The 23,899-nt window shown below is 39.6% G+C and overlaps 1 protein-coding gene across 2 annotated transcripts in view; it reads right to left on the reverse strand.

Annotated features, from left to right (window-relative positions):
* Positions 1 to 1,956: 1,956 nt before the first annotated feature.
* Positions 1,957 to 23,899, reverse strand: part of HCN1 (hyperpolarization activated cyclic nucleotide gated potassium channel 1) — a 716,856-nt gene continuing 694,913 nt past the window's right edge. The window contains exons 8-9 of one of the 2 annotated variants that reach the window (XM_082252548.1): positions 17,806 to 17,836; positions 2,691 to 2,963 (exon numbers count right to left, since the gene is read on the reverse strand). In XM_082252548.1, coding sequence (XP_082108674.1) covers positions 2,828 to 2,963; positions 17,806 to 17,836 — 167 coding nt within the window. In that variant the 3' untranslated portion in view covers positions 2,691 to 2,827. Of the gene's footprint in view, positions 2,964 to 17,805; positions 17,837 to 23,899 lie in introns of both variants that reach the window. The other variant, XM_082252547.1, reaches the window with a different exon arrangement.

Raw genomic sequence — 23,899 nt, forward strand, 5'->3', positions numbered from 1 at the left:
GGTCCTGTAGCACTGCATGGACCGCGAGGGAGCGCGACTTGTCAGGCTGACAAGTCGCCTGACAAGTCGCGCTAATGTGAACCGGCTCTTAGAGTCCATGCAAACAGATCTGTGAACGAACTAACTTCCAGTCCCATCTGTCACCATGGCAGACAGACTTGCAGTTCTTTAAAGAATAGTAAGGTGATCACCACACTCGTAGTCCATTGACACTTACTCCAGCTCAGTAACTGAAAGCCTGGACAGTGGTTTGGGCAGGGAGCTGGAGGAAGAGTTTACTGACTACACCAACAATAGGTTGATCGGTTCAAATTATTGCAGCTCCATATTACTTATTACATTAATAAATGTATCATCTTGGAAAAAACAGCGTACACACCTTAATTTGACCTGTATTCCTCTGTACTGCAGAGGTTCAACTGGGAAAGGGAGAAGCCAATCAGCTGTGCTGAACTGCTCATGTGCTAACAAGAAAAATGTTGATATAAGTAGAGATCAGAGTGACAGAGGGATAAGCTCATCAATCTGCTGCTTTTCTTTTCATCATCCAGTCACTAGATAGGGCCAGGGACAAGACACCTAGGTGTTACCCAATGTCCAAAAGGAAAAAATTAGGTCTCCTGTCCTGCCAAACAGGGCTGTGATGTGTGCAAAGCTGTGCATATTTCAGGATTGGATCCACAGAAAAACAAATCCTTTGCCAGGTAAAACAGCTCCCATACATCTGTGCGTTTATCAGTTTCCCTGGAGTTCAGCTTGAGCCTGGGTTCACAATGGTGCGTACAAAACATTTTGTATGGCTCAAATCGAATTGCATCCAAACCAAAATGGTGCAGGACCCTTCCCCCCTGAATCACATTGCATGGGTGTTCACACTGTGTTTTGCGATCCTTTCAGGGAGTCATTAATATAGCATTGACACCCACAGCAAATCGCATGAACGCCGTGAGATTGCTTTTTCCAACATTGCATCCGTGTGTTCCAGGGCTGTATGGCCTGTTTTAACTTTTTAACATAAGATCTAAAAAATCTAAACTTAACAGATCCCATTCTTTGTGGCCCACAACTGGAAACACCTTCCAGATATAGTGTTCCCACCTGTACCAAAATATAATAATGTTTTTCTAACTTTGTAGAGAGGGCTGAATACTGCAGCATTAACACCAAATTTAGGGAGGAACACATAATCCCAGCTTATCTTTAACGGACATGTGGAGTGTGTCCCGATCAGCTGCACTTGCATGAAGATAGATATTTCTAGACTTGGAAACCGAGGAATCCACATGCAAAGATTATAGTGTTTCTTTTCAGCATAGGATTCTGGGTGTTTTGTCCTTCCATATATGACCCCTAATGACTATAAATGGATCTACCAAAATATCTACATACTTGCCAACAGTCCTTCATTTCTCAGCATTGTCTTGACCTCTGCCTGGTGGTTGCAGGGATTTGTCATTAACTATTATTATGTGTCAGATCTGAGCAAAAATATGGTATTCAAGTGGAGAGCTGGAGAGATCAGAGTTCAAGCCATTTGGGTTACAATTTTTGATCTGTAGGCAAATATGCACTATTTAGGTTTAATGATAACATGTAGCAGATGGTAATTGTTAAACCTAATCTAGCAGTAACACATGTGCTATATTAAAGGATGGACAGGCACTGATCTACGATGTTATATTATGCATTCATTTTTCTGTGACATTAAAATGTACAAGATGAGGAAAAAAAAATAATAAGTATCAGTCATTTTGAATGATAGTAATTGCTAGTTGTATGTAAATGTAATTCCCTTCTGGTAATTAGGAAAATTAAGAAGAATGAATTGAAAATGTCTACTCAAAGAGAAAAAAAATGTTACAAAAAATGTTTTTAATGTTTAAAATAAAGGAAGACACATATATGTATATGAATGTATATTCATAGTAGTTTTAGTGCTAATCAGTTCATATATTTTTTTTTTCTTTTTTTTTTTCTTTACATTCTTTATGTACGGTTGAGCCATCTAAGTTATTTCTTCGTAATAGATATTAGAATTCTATAGATTAAAACTGTTTTTTTGGGATGTTTTCAGTTTAATTCAGAGCTGTCTTTATGTACAGATAAGAGGCATCATAAATTTGAAGCATAACGTGGTTTGTCTGTGTCTGTGTCTGTAGTTGGTCCTGTGGTAGAATCCTTGCTGGGAGCTGGGGATGATGTGGATGGTTGGGCTGGTGCCCCAGCCCTAGCAGGAGGTAAAGCTCCTGAAGACATCTGTCGAAACAGGGCCACCCGAGGAGGGACATTGCTCCGGCTTCCAGATTGAGCACCTGAAGGCTGCACATTGGATACTGGTTGTGGTAGAGAAGCCAATGACTCCCCTACAGTTGGGTGTGGCTTAGTCACTAGAGGAGAGATCTCATGGGGCAAAGAAGGCTGCGAAGCAGAGAGAGGCCTCACTTCTCTTGTTAGGTTAGAGTTTGGTAGAGCTTGAGTGCTCTTGTGGGCTTCATTGACAGATGTTGAACCGGATATTGATTGCCGCTGTTGTTGTTGCTGCTGCTGCTGCTGCTGTTGCTGATGCTGTAATAATGAAAGTTGAGAAGCAGTGGGGGAACTGTATTGAAATGTTCGGCCTGCCAGTGGACTCTGTACTGAAGGACTACAAGCAGCTGTTGAGAAAGATGGTGAAAACATAGCTGCTTGTTGTGGTGTCTGGGGACTTGGTGTGGGAGATTGTAGATTCCCATGAGACAGGCTGTTAGCAGTATAAACAGGGGGAGATTGGGTCCTCATTCTCAGTGATGAGCTGGTACTAGAATTCAGAGCTGGAAGTTGCTGGTAGCTAACTGAGGGAGCTCCCTCTATCATCTCCCTGTCCTGTTTCACGATTTGATTCAGTATCTCGCTCTCCTGGTTGTTGAATACTCCTGTGTTGAGCTCCTTTTGAAACCGCTGCTGAAGAATAGAGTTCTTCTTCCCTGTTGGAATACAACATTATATTTTAATTATTTTGCTTAAATCAAAAAAATGACCACTTTGGAAAAACAATAACATATTTAGGCCACAATTTACTACTTCAGGAAACTTGCCATTCCATAATGATCTATAGTTGGCCATAGAATCATTACTAGACTTGGAATGTTTATTCAGCAAATATGTCAGGTGTAAGCATGCATATTTGCTAGATGCACACACACTAAAACATTATTAGCTAGCTGGGTGCAAACCTTTCCAAATTTCACTAAGGCATAGTAAAATTCGGTAACTGCAGTAATCAACAGGAAAACACGACATTTGCTAGTAACTGGCATCCAGATGTGCTGTATTATTGCTTTGTAAGGTTTGAATTGTTGGCTCACAAAAAACTAAGACAGAATTCTTTCAAGTACAAACCACGCATTGCTTATAGGAGGTAAAGCAATAGGGGAGACAAAACATTTTCTATAGTCTGACAAAAAAATCCAAAACAAAAAAAGATACATAATGAGAGGAGAGATAGAGGTACGCAGATTAAGATAAAGACATAGTAAACACTAGTGCCAATAAATGCAGAAATATTAGAAAAATGTTCATGGTTACCAAAATGTAATTGATTAAATATGTTAAAATAATAAACCAAATTTGAAGCTAGGCAAGAATTAAAAGGATTTTGGGCTATTATCAGGAATCTGTCTTTACTGTGATTGCATACATTTTGGTATAAGTTGAAAGTAAAACTGATCTACCTTTACTGCTCTAAGTAGCAAGCTCACTTTACTCTATGAAGCATAAACATGTATTTTCAAATCTATATTCGGTTTCTCAACTTAACTTCAAATTTGCACTAAGCCTCTCCGTGCAATTCAAGAGCCCACTGCCACACAATGGGCAACAGAGATTCTAGCATGGAACTGTTGATTGGTTAGAAGCAAGCTTAACATTGGTAGGGGCAATATAGACAGAATTTGAGGGCTCCACAAAAGCAGAGAAACAGATCTAAAGGTAACCTAAAGTAATCACAGGTACCTCAATGTGCAAGTACTTTAGCAGTATTTTAGAACTTCCAGTTTTGATAGGTTCACTTTAAATAAAAGTATATACAAGAGGCTACTAATATAGGTTAGAGATAATGTAAAAACTCAATGCAGCTCCCAAAATCCTACTCAATTTGAAAATTTATTTAACTTCTACTCCTGTCTGGTGCCCAGTAATTGGACCAGCTTATAACAACTCTGTGTTTCAATAGGAATCAGTTAATGGAAACTAAAGGCAATATTATAGCAAACCTTTCAGATATACAGCTCATCAGGTGAGTTTCAGAAGGTGGGATTCGCAGGTTTTCCTTGCCCTAAGTGGCACTAGTATGTGGACAGGAGGCACGGATTGTCTCCAACAACCTACCTGCATGTTTGACACACCTAATGGAAATGCCCTCTCTCTGTTTATTTAGCAAAAGCCTTGAGCTGTAAAGCGATGGAACTTTGTAAAATGTTTGTTTTCTCCATTGTACAGAGTGAACAGAACCTTTACTCAAAATGTTATACTGTCCCTATAGGCTGCGTAACATTTAACTGCTCGAGGCTTTTGGCAAGAAAGTTAAATTCAGCACAATAAAGCTCTGACCGTTTCAAAGAAAGCTCCTTTTCTACTGAACATATACAGGTGCATCTCAAAAAATTAGAATACCATCAAAAAATACATTTTGTTTCAGTAATTCAATTCAAAAAGTGAAACTCATATTATATAGATTCATTACACTCAGAGTGATATATTTCAATAATGTCTTTTTAATTTTAATGATTATGGCTTACAGCTAGTGAAAACCAAAAATTCAGCAACTCAGAGAATTAGAATATTGTGAAAAAGTTCAATATTGTAGACTCATGGTGTCACACTCTAATCAGTTAATTAACTCAAAACACCTGTAATGGTTTTCTGAGCCTTTAAATGGTTCTCTCAGTCTGGTTCAGTAGGTTAAACAATCATGGAGAAGATTGCTGACTTGACAGTTGTCCAGAAGACAGTCATTGTCACCCTCCACAATGAGGGTAAGTCACAAAAGGCCATTGCTAAAGAAGCCGGCTGTTTACAGAGTGCTGTATCCAAGCACATTAACTGAAAGTTGAGTGGAAGGAAAAAGTGTGGTAGAAAAAGTTGCACAAGCAACAGGGATAATTGCAGCCTTAAGAGGATTGTGAAGCAAAGGCCATTCAGGAATTTGGGAGAGATTCACGAGGAGTGGACTATGGCTGGTGTCAGTGCTTCAAGAGCAACCACACACAAACGTATCCAGGACATGGGCTACAACTGTCGCATTTCTTGTGTCAAGCCACTCTTGAACCAGAGACAACGTCAGAAGTATCTTACCTGGGCTAAGGAGAAAAAGGACTGAACGGTTGCCAGTGGACAGTGGTCCAAAGTCCTCTTTTCGGGTGAAAGTACATTTTTGAAATCAAGGTCCCAGAGTCTGGAGGAAGAGTGGAGAGGCACGGAATCTAAGTAGTATGAGGTCTAGTGTAAAGTTTACACAGTCAGTAATTGTGATTTAATTTTCCAGCAGGACTTGGCACCTGCCCACACTGCCAAAAGTACCAATACCTTGACCTAAACCCCATACAGAATCTGTGGGGTATAATCAAGAGGAAGATGAAAGACAGCAGACCGAAAAATGCAGATGAGCTGAAGGCAGGTAAAAGAGCAACCTGGGCTTCTATTTTACCTCAGCAGTACCACAGACTGATCACCTCCATGCCACGCCACATTGATGCAGTAATTCATGTAAAAGGAGCCCCAGCCAAGTAACTGAGTGCATACTATACTGTGCATGGACATACTTGTCAGTAAGCCAACATTTCTGTATTAAAAATCATTTTTTTTATTGGTTTAATGTAATATTCTAATTTTTGGAGATACTGAATTTTGGGTTTTCACTAGCTGTAAGCCATAGTCATCAAACTTAAAAGAAAGAAATGCTTGAAATATAGCACTCTGTGTGTAACGAAACTATATAATATATGAGTTACACTTTTTGAATGGAAGATGGCCAAGATCTACAACAAAATGGTGGTCATCTGCACTCAGACATTAAATACCTGTTGCTTAAATGTGAAATGGTAGATCATAAGCTTAATAATAGCATGCAATGCCATGCTGTGGTTTCCAAAGAAAGCAATGTATTAACAGAGGCATGGACTTCAGAGAGCAAGAGATATAATTTTGCCCCTGTACAAATCATTAGTAATACCTCATCTGGAATATGCAGTTCAGTTTTGGGCACCAGTTCTTAAAAAGATATCGGGGAACTGGAGAAAGTGCAAAGAAGGGCAATCAAAATGATTAGAGGCATGGAGAAGCTCAGCTATGCGGAAAGATTAGAGGAACTGAATTTATTCTCTTTTGAGAAGAGGAGATTAAGGGGGATATGATCAACATGTATAAATACATAAGGGGTCCATACAGTGAAATTGGTGTTGAGTTATTTACTTTTAAGTCATCACAGAGAACAAGGGGGGGGGACTCTTTATGTCTAGAGGAAAAAAAGATTGTCTCCAAATACGGAAAGGTTTCTTCACAGTAAAAGCTGTGAAAATGTGAAATAAATAGACTACCTCCAAAGGTGGTTCTGGCCAGCTCACTAGATTGCTGGATTCTTACCTAGGTGTAAATAATATAACTGGGTACTAATATTTATAGGTAAAGTTGATCCAAGGAAGCTAATGCCTCTTGGGGGATCAGGAAGAAATGTTTTCCCCGCTGTAGCAAATTGGACCATGCTTTGCTGGGGTTTTTTCGCCTTCCTCTGGATCAACTGCGGATATAGGATTGTTTATATGGGATTATATGGTTGTGTTTTCTTTACTGTTTTTTTTTTTCTTTAATGGCTGAGCCAGATGGACTTGTGTCTTTTTTCAACCTGACTAACTATGTAGCTATGAATGAGATAGGGAAAAAGATGGCTTCAGCTGCTGTTCTCCACCATGCTGCAAATTCAGACATTTCGCCCTTTTGAGGGCTTATTCATAGAGGCCAAGATCTAGCCATAGATGGGTCAAATATCTGCATGAGAATTAAAGGCATGGATATATTCATCCATTCTCATGACTGGCAGGAGTGGTGGCATGCATTGTGATGCTTGCCTAATGCTGACAGTGGTGCACACATAGTGCTTTTACTTTCTATACTTTTTGCCACTAAACAGATTCATCCAGCATGAAGGAATAGATTTTTAATAAATTAGGCAATCTTTCTTTGCAACTATGAGAACTCTTCACTTTGCGTTATTACTGCCCTCTTGAAGTACACAGATGATTTGATAATGAAAAGTGAAGTTTAAATCAGGGGCTAGAACAGCCAGGTTATACAAATAACTGAGCATATGGCAAACCTGTGCTTTAGTGTAGGGCAAAACAACAAGTTTATTTTAACCACTTTAGAACCGCTCACAGTAATACTACTGCGGCAGAGTGGCTCGTTATCGTCTGACGACGTAGTATTAACGTCGTCAGACACTCCCCCTTCTGGGCGGCGCTTGCGCGCCGCCGGAGGCTCGCTCCCGCTGTTTTCATTCACAGCGGGAGTCGGGCCAGGGGAGGAGCAGCGGCGATCGCCGCTGCTCTTACCCGATCGTCGGGGATCGAGTCTGGAGATCCGCCCGCTGTGTGTAAACACAGCGGGCGGATCTCCATAGTGACAGGGAGTGACAGATCGGACTGTTCAGCATAGCTGGACATCCGATCTGTCCATGACTCACACAGTCACCTCCCCCCCTACACGTCAGTAAGCACCAGGCATACATTAACCCCTCCCTCTCCAATAAAATTAACCCCTTCCCTGCCAGTGTCATTTTTACAGTAACAGTGCATATATATAGCACTGATTACTGCAGTAATGTCACTGGTACCCCCAAAAGTGTCAAAAATGTCAGTCAAGGGTCCGATCTGTCCGCCGCAATGTCGCAGTCCCGCAAAAAAAATCGCAGATCGCCGCCATTACGCGTTAAAAAAAAAAACACCAAAAATGACAGAAATCTTTCCCTTTGTTAGTAAACGCAATAACTTTTGCGCAAACCAATCAAAATACGCTTATTGCGATTTTTTTTACCAAACATATGTAGCATAAAACAAATTGGCCAACATTTTTTAAAAAAATTGGTTTTTACATCTTTTTTGGGGGGAATTTCATATAAAAAAATGTTAAAAATATTGTTATTTGTTCAAAATAAACGCTCTTTTTTTGTTTATAGCGCAAAAAGTAAAAATCGCACAGGTGATCAAATACCACCAAAAGAAAGCTCTGTTTGTGGGAAAAAAATGACGTAAATTTCGTTTGGGTACGGCGTCGCACGACCGCGCAATTGTCAGTTGAAGTCGCACAGCGCCGAATCGCAAAAAGTGGCCTGGACGGAAGACAGCAAAATCCTCCGGTGGTAAAGTGGTTAATTACTCCCACCCCCATGTTCTTCAGCAGCCCCTTGTAAGCTCTGACTAGAATATCTCAAAGCTTACACAGGGCTTTCTTTTCCCACACTTGTCGGCTGAACAAAGTAGTGCGGTGTGGGAATAAAGGAAAATTAAGTATATACTGTACTGCCGGCCAAGGGGCATTAAAGTAAACCTATTTTGATCTCCATGAACAAGCCACATGTTTCCCTTTAAGTCAACAGTTTTTAAAGAAGGTTGATCCCCATATGAAAAACAGTCATCAAAACATGGAACAGCAAACAAGTAAAAAACCTAAACTGACATCACAAATTACTGTCAGGTAAATTATAAAAAAAAAAAACACAAAAAACAAAACGTGTGTTTGCCAAAAAATATACTATAGCATATATTTTTACTTTTGGAGAAGAGGCAGTTTTATTTATTCTAGCTAACCATGTACTTAGAGAGTATAGACAACCTAATTAATTCATCAATGAATAACCTAGAGAAAAAACTGACAAAAGAGACTTTATGAGTTTTATGGCAAAAGTTATTATGGCATTTTGATTGTATGCATAAATATACTTTATGTTGTCAATCAAAATGTTTTAACTCGCGTTCATTGAAAAATAGCTCGGTATGAATAATTAAAGGGATTATTGTTTTTTAATGCATTGTATTTTAACCAGATAAATATATATTAATGCAATATTGCTTATAAATATTTAATATTTACCACTTGCAGAGAACATGCAGTAAGTTCTATTCAAGCCCTATTTCCTGGGAAGGCTTTTTCTTACAGCTAAAAATATCCTTGTATGACTCAGAGGAGGTACACATCCCCTCCTCCTCCCTATGTCCTATCAGAGACTGAAACATCTCAATGTGGTAGTCTGCCAAGACTCAAATGGTGCAAGGCTTTCCTAATAATATTAACCCATCGACCTGTTTGTTATGAATGCATAATGTATGTATATATATATATATATATATATATACACACACACACATATACACACACACACAAAGTATCTCACAAAAGTGGGTACACCCCCCTCACATTTCTATAAATATTTTATTATATCTTTTTATGTAGCACTGAAGAAATTACACTTTTCTACAATCTAAAGTAGTGAGTGTACAGCTTGTATAACAGTGTACATTTGCTGTCCCCTCATTATAACTCAACACACAGTCATTAATGTCTAAAACACTGGCAACAAAAGTGAGTACACCCCTAAGTGAAAATGTCCAAATTGGGCCAAAAGTGTCAATATTTTGTGTGGCCACCATTATTTTCCAGCACTGCCTTAACCCTCTTGGGCATGGAGTTCACCAGAGCTTCACAGGTTGCCACTGGAGTCCTCTTCCACTCCTCTATGATGACATCACAGAGCTGGTGGATTTTAGAGACCTTGTACTCCTCCACCTTCCCTTTGAGGATGCCCCACAGATGCTCAATGGGGTTTAGGTCGGGAGACATGCTTGGCCAGTCCATCATCTTTACCCTCAGCTTCTTTAGCAAGGCAGTGGTCATCTTGGAGGTGTGTTTGGGGTCGTTATGTTGGAACACTGCCCTGCTGCCCCGTCTCCAAAGGAAGGGGATCATGCTCTGCTTCAGTATGTCACAGTACATGTTGGCATTCATGGTTCCCTCAATGAACTGTAGCTCCCCAGTGCCAGCAGCACTCATGCAACCCCAGACCATGATACTCCCACCACCATACTTGACTGTAGGAAAGACACATATGTCTTTGTACCCCTCACCTGGTTTCCGCCACACACGCTTGACACCATCTGAACCAAATAAGTTTATCTTGGTCTCATCAGACGTCTTTGGGAAATAGACGTATGAGTGCTGCCAGGAATTCTGCAGAGGTTTAAGGAATGGAGGGTCAGCCTGTCAGTGCTCAGACCATATGCCGCACACTGCATAAAATTGGTCTGCATGGTGGTGCAGCTGCATGAGTGCTGCCAGCACTGGGGAGCTACAGTTCATTGTGGGAACCATGAATGCCAACATGTACTGTGACATGCTGAAGAAGAGCATGATCCCCCTCTGTTAGGAGACTGGGCCGCAGGGCAGTATTCCAACATGATAGAGACCCCAAACATACCTCTAAGACGACCACTGCCTTGCTAAAGAAGCTGAGGGTAAAGGTAATGGACTGGCCAAACATGTCTCCAGACCTAAACCCTATTGAGCATCTGTGGGGCATCCTCAAATGGAAGTTGGAGGAAAGCAAGGTCTCTAAACATCCACCAGCTCCGTGATGTCGTCATGGAGGAGTGGAAGAGGACTCCAGTGGCAACCTGTGAAGCTCTAGTGAACTCCATGCCCAAGAGGGTTATGCAGTGCTGGAAAATATTTGTGGCCACACAAACTATTGACACTTTTCGCCCAATTTGGACGTTTTAGACATTAATGGCTGGGTGTTGAGTTATTTTGTGGAGACAGAAAATTTACACTTCTATACAAGCTGTACACTCACTACTTAACATTGTAGCAAAGTGTCATTTCTTCAGTGTTGTCACATGAAAAGATATAATAAAATATTTACAAAAATGTGAGGGGTGTACTCACTTTTGTGAGATACTGTATATATATTAGATGTTTAGATGAATCAGTCTGGCAGAGAAACAGAAGTATTGTGCTCTAAATCATTCAGAAGGTGGATTCAGATGAGTGAAGAAACAGCATCTGCATGATTAAGAGCACAATACTTCTGTGGTTCTGCCAGACTGATTCATTTAAACATCTAATCAATTGGTTGATTTGCCACTGGAACCACTGAATCACACCATCACGAGGAGAGGATACCAGGCAACTCTAGTCCTTGTGTGACCAACAAGCACGACTGACCTTTTTTTTCTATAACAAATGGGTCAACAACATCTGGTGAGTACAGTCTTTCACTTGAGCATGTGGTGACACAGCAGCACCAGAGGGCACTATTTTGGGGGACACGCCACAGTACATTTCTTTACACTTTATTGAATGGACCTTTTCACATTATGTTGAATGGACTTTCATTTCGGATTTAAATACCAGTATTATAGGGACTGAGCACTTTATATATTAATTGACACAAACATTTATTATAGTATTATTAATGGTGATTATTTTTGCAAGCGTGTTTTAGCACATATACATTGTGTGTCATTGGTGGTTTATAAATCTGGGTGGATCCTGACTTTAAAGTTGGGAACTTTCCTGAGCCTGTACTGGCTAATGCCCACTGGAGGCTGAAAACAGGGTCACAGGAGTATATATAAAATAGCTTTGGCTAGGTTTCTCCTTTCAATATGTAGAATTTATAGTTGTTTTCTATATTTTGCAAACATTATATTGTGGTTATGCAGGGAGGTGACTTTGGTCTTGTTTGCCATTAGGGATATCCTGAACGAAGAGTTATTTTTAAATTATACTTGTTTAATTGACAGGATGGCACTAATGTTAGACTGAAATAGCTGACACCTCCAAACATAGCTCCATTACCAATCCATCTAAAAATCCCAACATTCTTATGCAGATCAGCCTATTGTCCTCAGTAATAGTACCCATATTCAGCATTACTGTACCTAAATTATAGTGGGGAGACATCTATATTTTACATGTGACTTCATATCTGTATATATGATAAGGTGTTCATTCATATATTGCAGTTTATGAATAGATTATTTCCTTGTTCGCATAAGCCAAGAATTAGACATTAATTTGTAATAGGAAGGGTACTAAAAGTCCTGTTGTTACTGCATTAATAAGCTGGTTATTAAATATTGGGATGAGTAAAGAAAGTTGTCCAAATGCATAGGCATGCTGTAATCTTGCTTTTAATAGAGCTATTTCCAGGAATGCTGGCTGATGAAATGTTACTTAAAGTTGTGGTAAACCTTACATATATCCAGTGAAACGACTGGCCTCAGGTGGTACACAGAGAAAAAACAAATTCTCCTACATAATTTGTACTTGTCTATCTGTAGCCCTCTGTTCTCTACATCTGTTTAAAGTGCTGAATTATAAAGCTTGTCTGAGAGTTCAGAAAGAAGGGGGCGGAGAGCTGAAGTTAGACTCTGCAGAGCTCAGTGAGGAGGAGCTTTAAGAGCTGATTGAAGGGAAGGGACACAACCCCTCCACACAGCTAACAGGAACAGAGTCAAGGCTGTCAATCAGCTGGATCTCCCTCCCCTGTCACCTTTTTTCTCTTGGTGTCAGGAAAACTTGTCAGAAGTAATTCATGTTGATAGCGGAGGAACTAAGCAGCAGACAGAAGTAACACTTATTGCTTCTTATTGAGACAAGTACACACTATATGGGGATATGCCATGTTCATATTTCATGTCTGAGGTTTACAACCACTTTACCATATATATAAAAACTGTATGCCCTGCAGTATTGGACATTGCTGGAAGGACCCAGTTATGAGGGGAGCCATCTATTCCTGTTTTTACATGTATGAGTCTACATCGCCCTGTATTGATGATGATTTATATACATACATTTTTTGACTATCTTACCCTGGTAGGTCCAAGGGCCTTCCAATCTAACACTCAATGTATATTTGCTATTATTAACCACTTGCTGCCCGGGCAATTTTAAAAAGGTCACATACATTTTTTTTTTGCTAGAAAATTACTAAGAACCGCCAACCATTATATATTTTCTGAAAGCAAAGACCTGAGGGAATAAAATTGCGGTGGATGCAATTGTTATATGTCGCCCGATATTTGCGCAGCTATTTATCAAATGCAACTTTTCATGAAAAAATATGCTTGAATGTATTTTTGTGCACACAACCCCAATATAATGCTTATTATTTTGGTAAAATATAAAAGATGATCTTGCATCGAGGCAAATAGATACCAGACACGCCAAGTTTTAAAATTGAGCACACCTGTCAAAGAGCAACAAACTACGGTATCTTAAATTATCCATAGGCAACGCAAAAGTCTTTACAGGTTACCGGTTTAGAGTTAAATAGGAGATCTGGCACTAGAATGATTACTTACACTGACGTTCGAGGCTATACCTCATATGTGTGGTGCAATTACTGTGTACATATGCATGCGGGACCTATAAGCGTGTTTGAATTTGAGTATGCTTGTCTTGTTGCCTTGAGCACTGAGGTGCTTTACGTTTTTTAGATTTAAATCTATTTCACTATTTTTTACATATTTCATTCACCTTTACTGGGGTGAAAGCTTAGGCAGGCACAAACTCTTGACTGAGGGATCGGTTAACCTCCAAGGCAGTACTGACCAGGTTTCAGTGACAAAATCCTCATCACTCTCGGCATTATTCATCACAGAGGAGAGGGAGCAATGGATGGTACTCCTCCACCTCAGTGCACAGTCCAACTGACAGCGGTCCTGGGCTTCCCGATTGAACAGGAGAGCCCTGGAACTGTGGAGGGAGGGAGGCTCCCTTTCCATGCGCTGTAAAAAATGATCGGGAAACTATATAGCCGCTTGAATCACTTTCACTGAAAAGTCAATTGCTGGCTCTAAAAAATGATACCAGGATCATGGTTGCAGCTGCAAGTGTTGAAATAAATACAAATAAAAGAAGATCTAAGGTTCCGTTCACATGTCAGCGTATGGATCGCGGGCAGAACCGCCGCGGTTCCGCCCGCTATCCGGAGATTATTGCAAATCACGGGACGCCTGTGCGTTGCCCATTGATTTGCAATATCCCCCCAAACGCTGAGCGATGTTGCCGCGATTTCCGCCTGCCGAATCGCGGTAACATCGCGCAAAAAAAATCGCGGGACGCAATACGCTCCAAAGAAGCTCTTGTACTTTTTGGTCGTAATGCGTCCCGCGATTTTTTTTTGCGCGATGTTACCGCGATTCGGCAGGCGGAAATTGCAGCAACATCGCTCAGCGGTTGGGGGGCTATTGCAAATCAATGGGCAACGCACAGGCGTCCCGCGATTTGCAATAATCTCCGGATCGCGGGCGGAACTGCGGTGGTTCTGCCCGCGATCCATACGCTGACATGTGAACGGAGCCTTAGGCTCCGTTCACATCTAGGTGTTTTGGGGCGTTTTTGGGGAGTTTTTCTGCTCTAGGATCAGCTCTCAAAACGCCCAACAAGAAAAATCCTATTCATTTCAATGGCCCCTGTTCACATCTGAGCGTTTTGACGCTGTAAGCAAAACGCCCAACGCTCAAAAAAGTACATGAGCTTCTTTTTGGGCAGATTACAGGCGTTTTCCATTGGTTTCTATTCAATCTAAAAACGCCTGCACAAAAAACGCCTGTAAAAACGCCTGTAAATCGCGGTAAAAATCGCGGTAAAATCGCGGTAAAATCATGGTAAAATCGCGGTAAAAACACGCGAAAACGCTACGCTCAGGTGTGAATGTAGCCTTAAACTTGTTTGAAAAAAATAAATACTGTAAATAAATAAATAAAAAAAATCTGCAGCAACAAATACTATAGCTGCTGACTTTTAATAAAAGGACATTTAACTGTCCATGGATCTAGCGCCAGCCTTACCCAGACCAGTTCTTCGCTGGTCTTGGCGTACCTGGCATTGGCATATTTAATGTGGGAAGCTGGCTGTGATTTCTTGCGTCTTAACAGCTGACTTCCTATAATGAATGCACAAGCCACAGTGTGAATGGTCCCGCAGCCTCCTAGGAACTGTGGCTTGTCCAAAGAGGTTGCAGACAGGGGGGAGGGGTTGCACACCCAGTGGAATCGCCTAGGTGATCCGATTGGAAGAGGGAGCAGGTATCTGCCAAAACTAGGTACTTATTCCTACCCCCCCCCCCCCCCCAAAAAAAGTCCAAAAGTATTGGGGGGGGATCAAAAAGTGGAACTTTCCTTTTAGGGTGAAGCTTCACTTTAACATTGTAAAGTAAACCTGCCATCAAAACTTTAGAGTACAGGGTTGTTCTGAAAATATATTAATGTTTTTCAGAACAGATAAGTCAGCTAAGACCCAGATCTACCCTTGCTACCTACTATGGTTGCTAGCTTCTTAACTTTATTGTTTTCATAAAATATGACAGTGAGAGACTTCCTCTGAAATCCCTAATTGGAATGAATCCAGGATTTAAAGCAAAAGCACAGCTATAGCTTGTATGGCTGTACTTCTCCTGTGGATCACAGGAGTGCTGTTCATTCTGCACTCCTGTGACCCATTTTCAGCAGACAGCAAGCTGAAGTCCGCTGTCTGCTAATGTCACAGAGCCGATCGAGGGTCAGGATCGGCCCACATGCTTGGACTGGCATTCCCTCAGCACTATAGTGAGTGAGGAGGGGGTAGAGCAGTCACCAGCTCTCTGCTCAGGGAGCTGTAAGAACTGAGCGATCTGCGGTGTTAGAATCCTCAGTCCTAGAGCCGACAGGGGACAGGTACAGCATCAAATTGATGCTGCATCTACCTAGATAAGTATAAATCTGCAAAAACTCCAAACTCCAAATTTTCAGCAGACAGCAAGCTGAAGTCCGCTGCCTGCTGAGACCCGATCGAGGGTCAGGATCTGCCCACATGCTTGGACTGGCACCCCAGCACTTCAGTGAGTGAGGAAGGGGTAGAGCAGTCACCAGCTTTTTGCTCAGGGAGCTGTAAGAACCGAGCGATCTGCGGTGTTAAGATTCCTCAGTCCTAGAGCCAACAGGGGACAGATACAGCATCAAATTGATGCTGCATCCACCTAGATAAGTATAAATCTGCAAAAAACTCCAAACCCCATACTTCTATTTTAACAAATATTCCTTATAAATCAGAAGCTCTAAATCTGGGGGGGGGGGGGGGGCACGGTAAGGACCAGGGCTTTTCTTCAGTAGGAACGCGGGGGAATGCAGTTCCGGCACCTCCAGGGGGTGCTGGAAGGTCTACTGATGCTGGCTGCTCGGGGATCGATTGTTGCTGGAGGGGGTCTATTTTTGCATGGCAATATATTGTTGCTAGTGGAGGATCTTTTGATACTGGGGGTTAATTGTTGCTGGAAGGGATCTACTGTTCAGGGAGGGGGTCTACTGTTGCTGGCTGCTAGAGAGTCTATTGATGCTGGCTGCCGTGAGATCTTTTGCTGCTGCTAGGGGTCTATTGCTGCTGGGGGGGGGGGGGTATATTGCTTCTGGCTGTGGGGGATCTATTTTATTGCTTTTCTTGTTATCATAACCAAATTCCATACATTCCAATACAAAATTATACTTGGCTTTATATTCTCTACAAGGGGCTGTACTGGAAGCTGGGTAGGGATGGAACCAAGGGTCAGTGCTCGGAGGGGGGTAGGGGTAGAACCAAGGGTTAGTGTTCAGAGGTGGGTGGGGGGGCGGAGACACAAAGTAACTTAGAAGGGGGGGTTTCTGCACCTATTCTCTGAGAAAAAAAGCCCTGGTAAGGACAAAGTGGGATATTGAACTCAGTGCTTTCCGTAAAGTGCACCTGTGACCAGACCATGCCCATTACAATATTTAAATATTCTGAACAAACATTAAAAGCACTTTAAACAAGCTCTGGCATACATGTGTAGGTTAAACAAATTGTGGAGAAATCCATCTTCAAATTGCACAAAAGCAGCACTGAAATTACAGCTTCCAGCTCTTTTGCTTTCTATGGAAGCAGAATATTGGCACAACCTGCTAATGTAAACATGCAGCAGGTATTTCTAAGCTGTTAGAAACTGACAGAAACCCAGCCTAATAGTCTGTTGTGATTTGTGAGGATCTTTGAGAATGAATGACTTCATAGTACATACAACTAGAAGAGTCAGGGAAGGCTTGTTTAAAAAGTGCTTTACAGGTATTCTTAAGTTTATTCCCCTTAGCCTGGGCACAGATGCACTTTAGGTATATTTTTTTATGTTTAATTAATAGCAAAAAAAAAAAAAAAAAACAAACAGTGTCCATTCACACATATAATTTCATTTATCTTGAAATATTTGAAATCATTTACTGCACTTAAAGCAAACTGCATGCAAAGATAAATGCAGCCACATTCTAAATGTTTTGAAAACATAGCATAGAGAATTGTGGATAGTTCATTCATTTATATGCAGTTCATTCATTAAAACCATAGAAGGAGCACATAAAATTGTACCGTGAAGACAGGTGAAAATTGCAGAAAAAAAAATGCACCACAGGACAAAATGGGGAATAGCAGTGGTGGTTTACTGAGTGAAAGTGCAAACTTTCACAGAGAGACAGTGAAAAAATATCTAGCCACACTTACACACGTCCATGCGTTTTCACTTTATTTTAATTACATACAAGCCTAATGAAACCTACTGTGCATTCAGATTTTTAGAGAGAAAAACAGTTAAATGCAGTTCTGTTCTAGAAAGAACATTACATCTAAGAGAAGCATTCAGCTAAGAGGAGAGTAAAGAGAACATTTATGTCATAAAAGCAGAAGAAAATAAACTAATGCTTTGGGCTATTGCCGAGGAAAACAAAAACAAACCTGAATTTCTTTTCCAGGTCCTCTTTGAAGCCTGAATATAAATTACAATAAAAATAAAACATTACAAATATTGTTATTGTCGTTTTTTATTTCAGGAGTTCAAAAAAGTTCTATATTTATATGTGTGGTTTGTATATGAAAATTTATATATATGAAAATTTACCAAGGAAAAGAAGAGGAAGGGTAAGGGAAAATGGTGACATGATAAGTAAAATGTATCTTGATGTATATTATTATATCACTATATATGCTTAGAATTCTAGATTTTTAAATTTTACCTATTTTTTGTTTATCCTTACTTTATCATGATCCTAATATATATATATATATATATATATATATTTATATTTATATATATTATTATTATTATAATAACCTTTTTATGTTGTTCCAACCTGATGCTTTTTTCCTGTATTGCTTCTTATTTCATTTTTTAGTATACAACCTAAAAGAACTGCGAATGTCAACTGGTCTTCCATTAATTTAGTTTAGATATATGCAAATGAATAATCAAGCATATATTGTATCATATTAGTGGAATTCGTTTTATTTTTCCTAGACATAACCTACTTAAAAAAAAAAAAAAGTACCATTATAATTTTTTTTTTTTTTTTTTTTGGCTGGAGGCCATTCATATATCTCTTCACCTGTTGAGCTAGTGGTGTGCGGCGTCACCTCATTATAGTTTTATTTTGTTTAAAAAAACTAATTTGAATTTTTTTTTTCCCCGGAAGTAGAGAATGAATATTTATTGTTAAAAATGGCCAAAAACATTACAATCATTTGTAAATGACTGTGGATTTAATTAATTGCTGGTAAAATTTACCATTGTATTATCTTATACATTTATAAGAAGTGGGTGGAATTTTACATTTACTAAATACCAATCAAAACATTCAGCTTTTTTTTAAAGTCATGTTTTATATTTGATTGGTGAGATAACAGATTGCAGTGTTCATAACATCCTTGCAGGTTCAAGTCAGTGCCCTTGTCATTGGTGTTAAAATATGACCAGCTAAAGGCTCGACATGTATGGGGTAATTTACTAAAACATACTTTGCAAGTGCAGTTATTACTACAGAGCTAGTAAATGAGGTAGACTTCACTTTACAAAGAATATCCAATCACATGCGAAGAAAAAAAAAAAAAAAACCTGCATTTTTGTTGAAAAGAAGATGTACACCGCTCAGGTGTATCTATATTCACAATCCACCATGGGTGCTGGACCTCGGATCGCCACCGGGTAACAAAAACATGAAGAGAAAGTGGCCGCACACCAAATGATGACTTGATAGTAGCAATGATTTATTGTACAAATCTGAATACAAGGTACAACAGTATGGAAATGGTAGATACGTTTCACATGACCAACAGCGTGCTTGTTTACTACGAAGTAGTGAACAAGCACGCTGTTGCTCGTATGAAACGCGTCTACCATTTCCATTATGATGTACCTTGTATCCAGATTTGTACAATAAATCTTTACTACTATCAAGTCATCGTTTGGTGTGCGGCCACTTTCTCTTCATGTTCTTGCATTTTTGTTGACACATGATTGGATGATAGAAGTCAGATGGAAGTCAGCAGAGCTTCCCTGTATTTAATATTTGCATTTAGTAAATCAACCCCATTGTTTTAGAGTTGCTCTCTTTTGGCTTTCAAAGCTAAAAAGTGCTGCTATGTGGCAAATGAAAACATCCATTTTCTGATTAGAGTTAAAAAATAATTTTTACAATAATTAGAAAGCAGAAATAATGCACAAAAAAAGCCTTATTTTTTAGTGTAATGCAATCAAGCCCTGAATTATTTTTAAATGCACTGTTGCGCTGTACCTAGCATTTAAATGCCCTGTGCATGCAGCATACTGGAGATCCAGACACTCAAACATTGCTACTCAGGGAGTATGAACCCTCTTGATTGGAGCACTGTGAAGGTGGTGTGTCCAACGGCAGGAGACTCAAACTGCTGCTTGGTTGATCAGCAGTCCAGAATTCCAATGTGCTGCCAGCGTAGGGCCTTTTAACCCTGACGGCAACAAAGTAACAAAAAAAAAGACTTCAATTGGGCCTAAATGCTATGTATCCTGTTGTTCATAAAGATCATAACTAGTAATCTGAAAATTACAGAATTCTAGTAACAACATCTCCTAGTCCCCGCAATATCATAGTTAAAGCTCTTTTAGTTAAGTGATAATATCTAGCTAAGGAAATATAGGGCAATTATCAAATGTATAGCAATTTTTATTCTTTCTTCCAATAAACTGCTCTCCTAATTTTAAATTTTAAGTGAAATACATTCCCTGGGCCACTGTGTACATTACAACTTCAGAAAAGTAGCCCCATTATTCCTTATTGTCTTGAGAATCTTGTCTCTCAACTCCACCAGTACTTTAATGCAACTTCTGAGACACGGAATAAAGTTCTCCAAACCCTAACCTTATATTTTAAATTCCGAGTAGGAAAACCAATTGTGTGCTACACATGGAGAGATTTTGAAAAGCAAGCTGAATAGAAATGGTTTTAGACCTCTCATGGGACTTTGTCGACAACCAAACATAGGAAAATATAGACACTTATATAAAGATACAAAAAAACATTTTATTTATTGATAACACATCATAAAATTCCCAACTTTGGTGGTGTTTTTTAAAAAAACAGTATTTGTACATTCACAAAGAGAACAGAGGATGAACGTTACAAAAATATACTTGACAGACAGTGGTACGACCAGTTGTTATCTGCTACGTCCACAGTGCGCTTCAACTGGAACTTATCTAACGTCTTTAGAACATACATTGATACATGTTTTTCATCAAGCAAGTACCACACTACAAAGTAATACCATTGCCATCAATGCATGAATATTCAATTGTGTTCAATACATTTTCTTAGATATCACCTATACCAACTTGCATCATACAAAGCTGCAGCTCCACCTGTCACCTTCACAGGGCATTACTGGAAAGAACATCATGTGATAGGGAGAGAGAGAGATAAACCTAAGTGCAACAAAGCCAGATGGAGACATGAATCCAATCTAGAAAAGTGTGGAGGGGGATGGGGGGCATACACTGAATATTGGCTTGTTTACTGGACCAAGAGCAAATTATCAAGGCAAAAATATAAAAGGTGACACTGACTAATTTGAGCTAATAGCCTAGCTACCCAGGATCCCCCATGTCCATATCCCTCAATAAGCATTCTCACCCACATACCTGTCCACATTAACCCAACCTCCCACTCACACATCCCAAACCACATCCAATTCCAACCAAGCCTTCAAACACATCAAACCTACCACTCAAACACCTCCACGTCCTCCCCATATATATTACAAGTACAGTTAGCAATGACCCCCACTCAATGCACCCAACACAACTCACATAGTTCTTTCATAGGGACAAGGTCAGCCCATCCCCTCCTCTTGCCACTCTTATCATAGAGCAATGATATATTAATATATATGTAAAAAACAAAAAACAAAATAACAAGCTAGTTACCTTATACAACGGCCATTTAAATCATTGTATGCCTTGCCTTGCCTTCCCTCCCATGAGACATCATTCAAAATCAATGTAAAGCTTATCATTCCCTTGTTGTTGTTCAGCCGTTTAGTCGTGTCTGACTCTTTTTGACCTCATAAACCATAGTGTGTCAGGCTTTTCGGACCTCCACTGCCTCCCAGAGCTTGCTTAACTTCATGTTCATTGTTTCAATGATGCTATCTATCCATCTTGTTTTCTGTTGTCCTCTTCTTTTTACTTCCATGTTTCCCAGCATCAGGGTCTTTTCCAATGAGTCCTCTGTTCGCATTAGGTGGCCAAAGTATTCAAGTTTCAGCTTCATGGTCTGTCCTTACAGTGAATATTCAGAGTTAATTTCCTTCAGGATTGACTGGTTTGATCTTCTTGCAGTTCAAGGGACCTTCAAGAGTCCACCTGCTGTTGGCCCAAGTGGAGACACCTGGTGGTTTAGGATAATGGTATATAAACCCGGAGATAGCTTCCTTCAGTACATGTCTGGATTGCTTGTAGAATTACCCTTGGTGAGATGGTTGTTCCCAGGGAATTAAGGGGATTTATTCCCCTCACAAGTGAATGGTAAGCTTAACATTGATGGTTGTGAATGCTGTCTTGTGGGAAGGAAAAGACAAGGCATGCCATGATTTAAATGACCTGTGTAAAAGGTAGCTAGCTTGTTTTTTTATTTTAACATTTGTATATATAACATTGAGCTATGATAAGAGTGGCGGGGGGGGGGGGGGGGGAGATGGGTTGCCCTTGTCCCTATGGGAGAACTATGTGAGCTGTGCAGGATGCATTGAGTGGGGGTCATTGCTAGCTGTGCTTGTATTATGTATGGGGAGGATGTGGAGGAGTTTGAGTGGTAGGTTTGATGTGTTCGGTGGCTTGGTTAGAATTGGATGTACGAGTGGGAGGTTTGGGGAGCAATGGGGGGTGAATGTGGATGGGAAGCTATGAACATGGGAATCCTGGATAGCTACACTATTAGCTGACATTAGTATCAACTTTGGCCAATATTTGCCTTGATAGTTTGTTCTTAGTTCAGTAAACAAGCCAATAATGGGTGTATGTCCCCCCACCCCCCCCCCACACACACACACTCACACACACTTTTCTAGATTGGATTCATGTCCCCATCTGGCTTTGTTGCACTTGGGTTTAACTCTTGCTCTCTCCCTATCACATAATGGGCCTTCCAGTGATGCTCATGAGGATCACAGGTGGAGCTGCAGCTTTGTTAGATGTAAGTTGGTATAGGTAGGAAATGTATTGAACAACACTGAAAATTCATGAATTGATGGCAATGTTATTACTTTGTAGTGTGGTACTTCCCTAATCAACAACATGTTTTAATGTATGTTCTAAATTAAGTTCCAGTTGAAGTGCACTGTGGAAGTGTCATCTCAGTTAGCGGATAACAAAATAAAATACCATCAATCATAGTGGTTAATTTTATGATGGGTTATCAATAAAGAAATTTATTTTTGTATTTTTAAATAAGTGTCTATATTTTCCTGTGTTTGGTTGCCGACAAAGTTCTATGAGAGGTCTAAAACAATTTATATTCAGATTTATTAGGGATAGTGGCAACCTCTGCCTGCATTTGAAGGGATAAACTATTTTTCAAATTTAAAAAGCAAGCTGCCATCTCTAATATAGTGCCTTCATATAGCATTTCCAAAGAACAGTATTGAAAATTTGGTGATATTGATGTGGCATAGTTCATAAATCCATGGAATCATACACAACTAGCCATACATCCGACATGCTGGGTGCAACTGGACTGTGTGATTACCTGGCTAAATGCCCAAGCAATACTTTTAAGTGCAATTATGGAGCAAAAGCATAAACAGTTTTTTATGCTATACACTTATTGTTAACTGTGTCAATATGATTTTGTAGATCTACTACCTCCTTGCTTTTCTACCCAAGAGGAAGATTTTAATATCTGGGAAATAGGCTGAGAAGTGGTCTCATTCCTCCGCAAGTATCAGTGGAAAAATTGATTGATATGTCACTTACTGCATATTAACAACTTGATATGATTGTATCGACCACATAGGAGGTTATGAGATAATTTGAGGTTATGTTGTTGTCTTATACACAAATGTAAAATCTAAAATATGGGATTGCACTAATCTTTGAATTTTGAGATATTAAAACATTTAATCGTGAACAAAAATAAATGTGTCCTTTTTACAGTTTATCTTGTTCAGATCATTTTGATATTTTAGTATAAAATATCAATAATCATTTTGATATTTCATATAAAGTCCCAAATTTTGCATTTTATGTTCAGAATATCCCACATTATAGGAAAAAAAAAATAATAACCACTGATTTTATAATTCAAGCATTTGGACCTTTCAAAAATATCAATAATCATTTTGATATTTCATATAAAGTCCCAAATTTTGCATTTTATGTTCAGAATATCCCACATTATAGGAGAAAAAAAAAAATAATAACCACTGATTTTATAATTCAAGCATTTGGACCTTTCAATTTTAAATAGCCCATTAGGTCCAGTAACAGTTTAGAATGTAATTATTCAGAAAATATAATCTCATA

The sequence above is a fragment of the Pelophylax lessonae genome (assembly GCF_965119305.1).
Source record: "Pelophylax lessonae genome assembly, chromosome: 1".
NCBI lineage: Eukaryota > Metazoa > Chordata > Amphibia > Anura > Ranidae > Pelophylax > Pelophylax lessonae.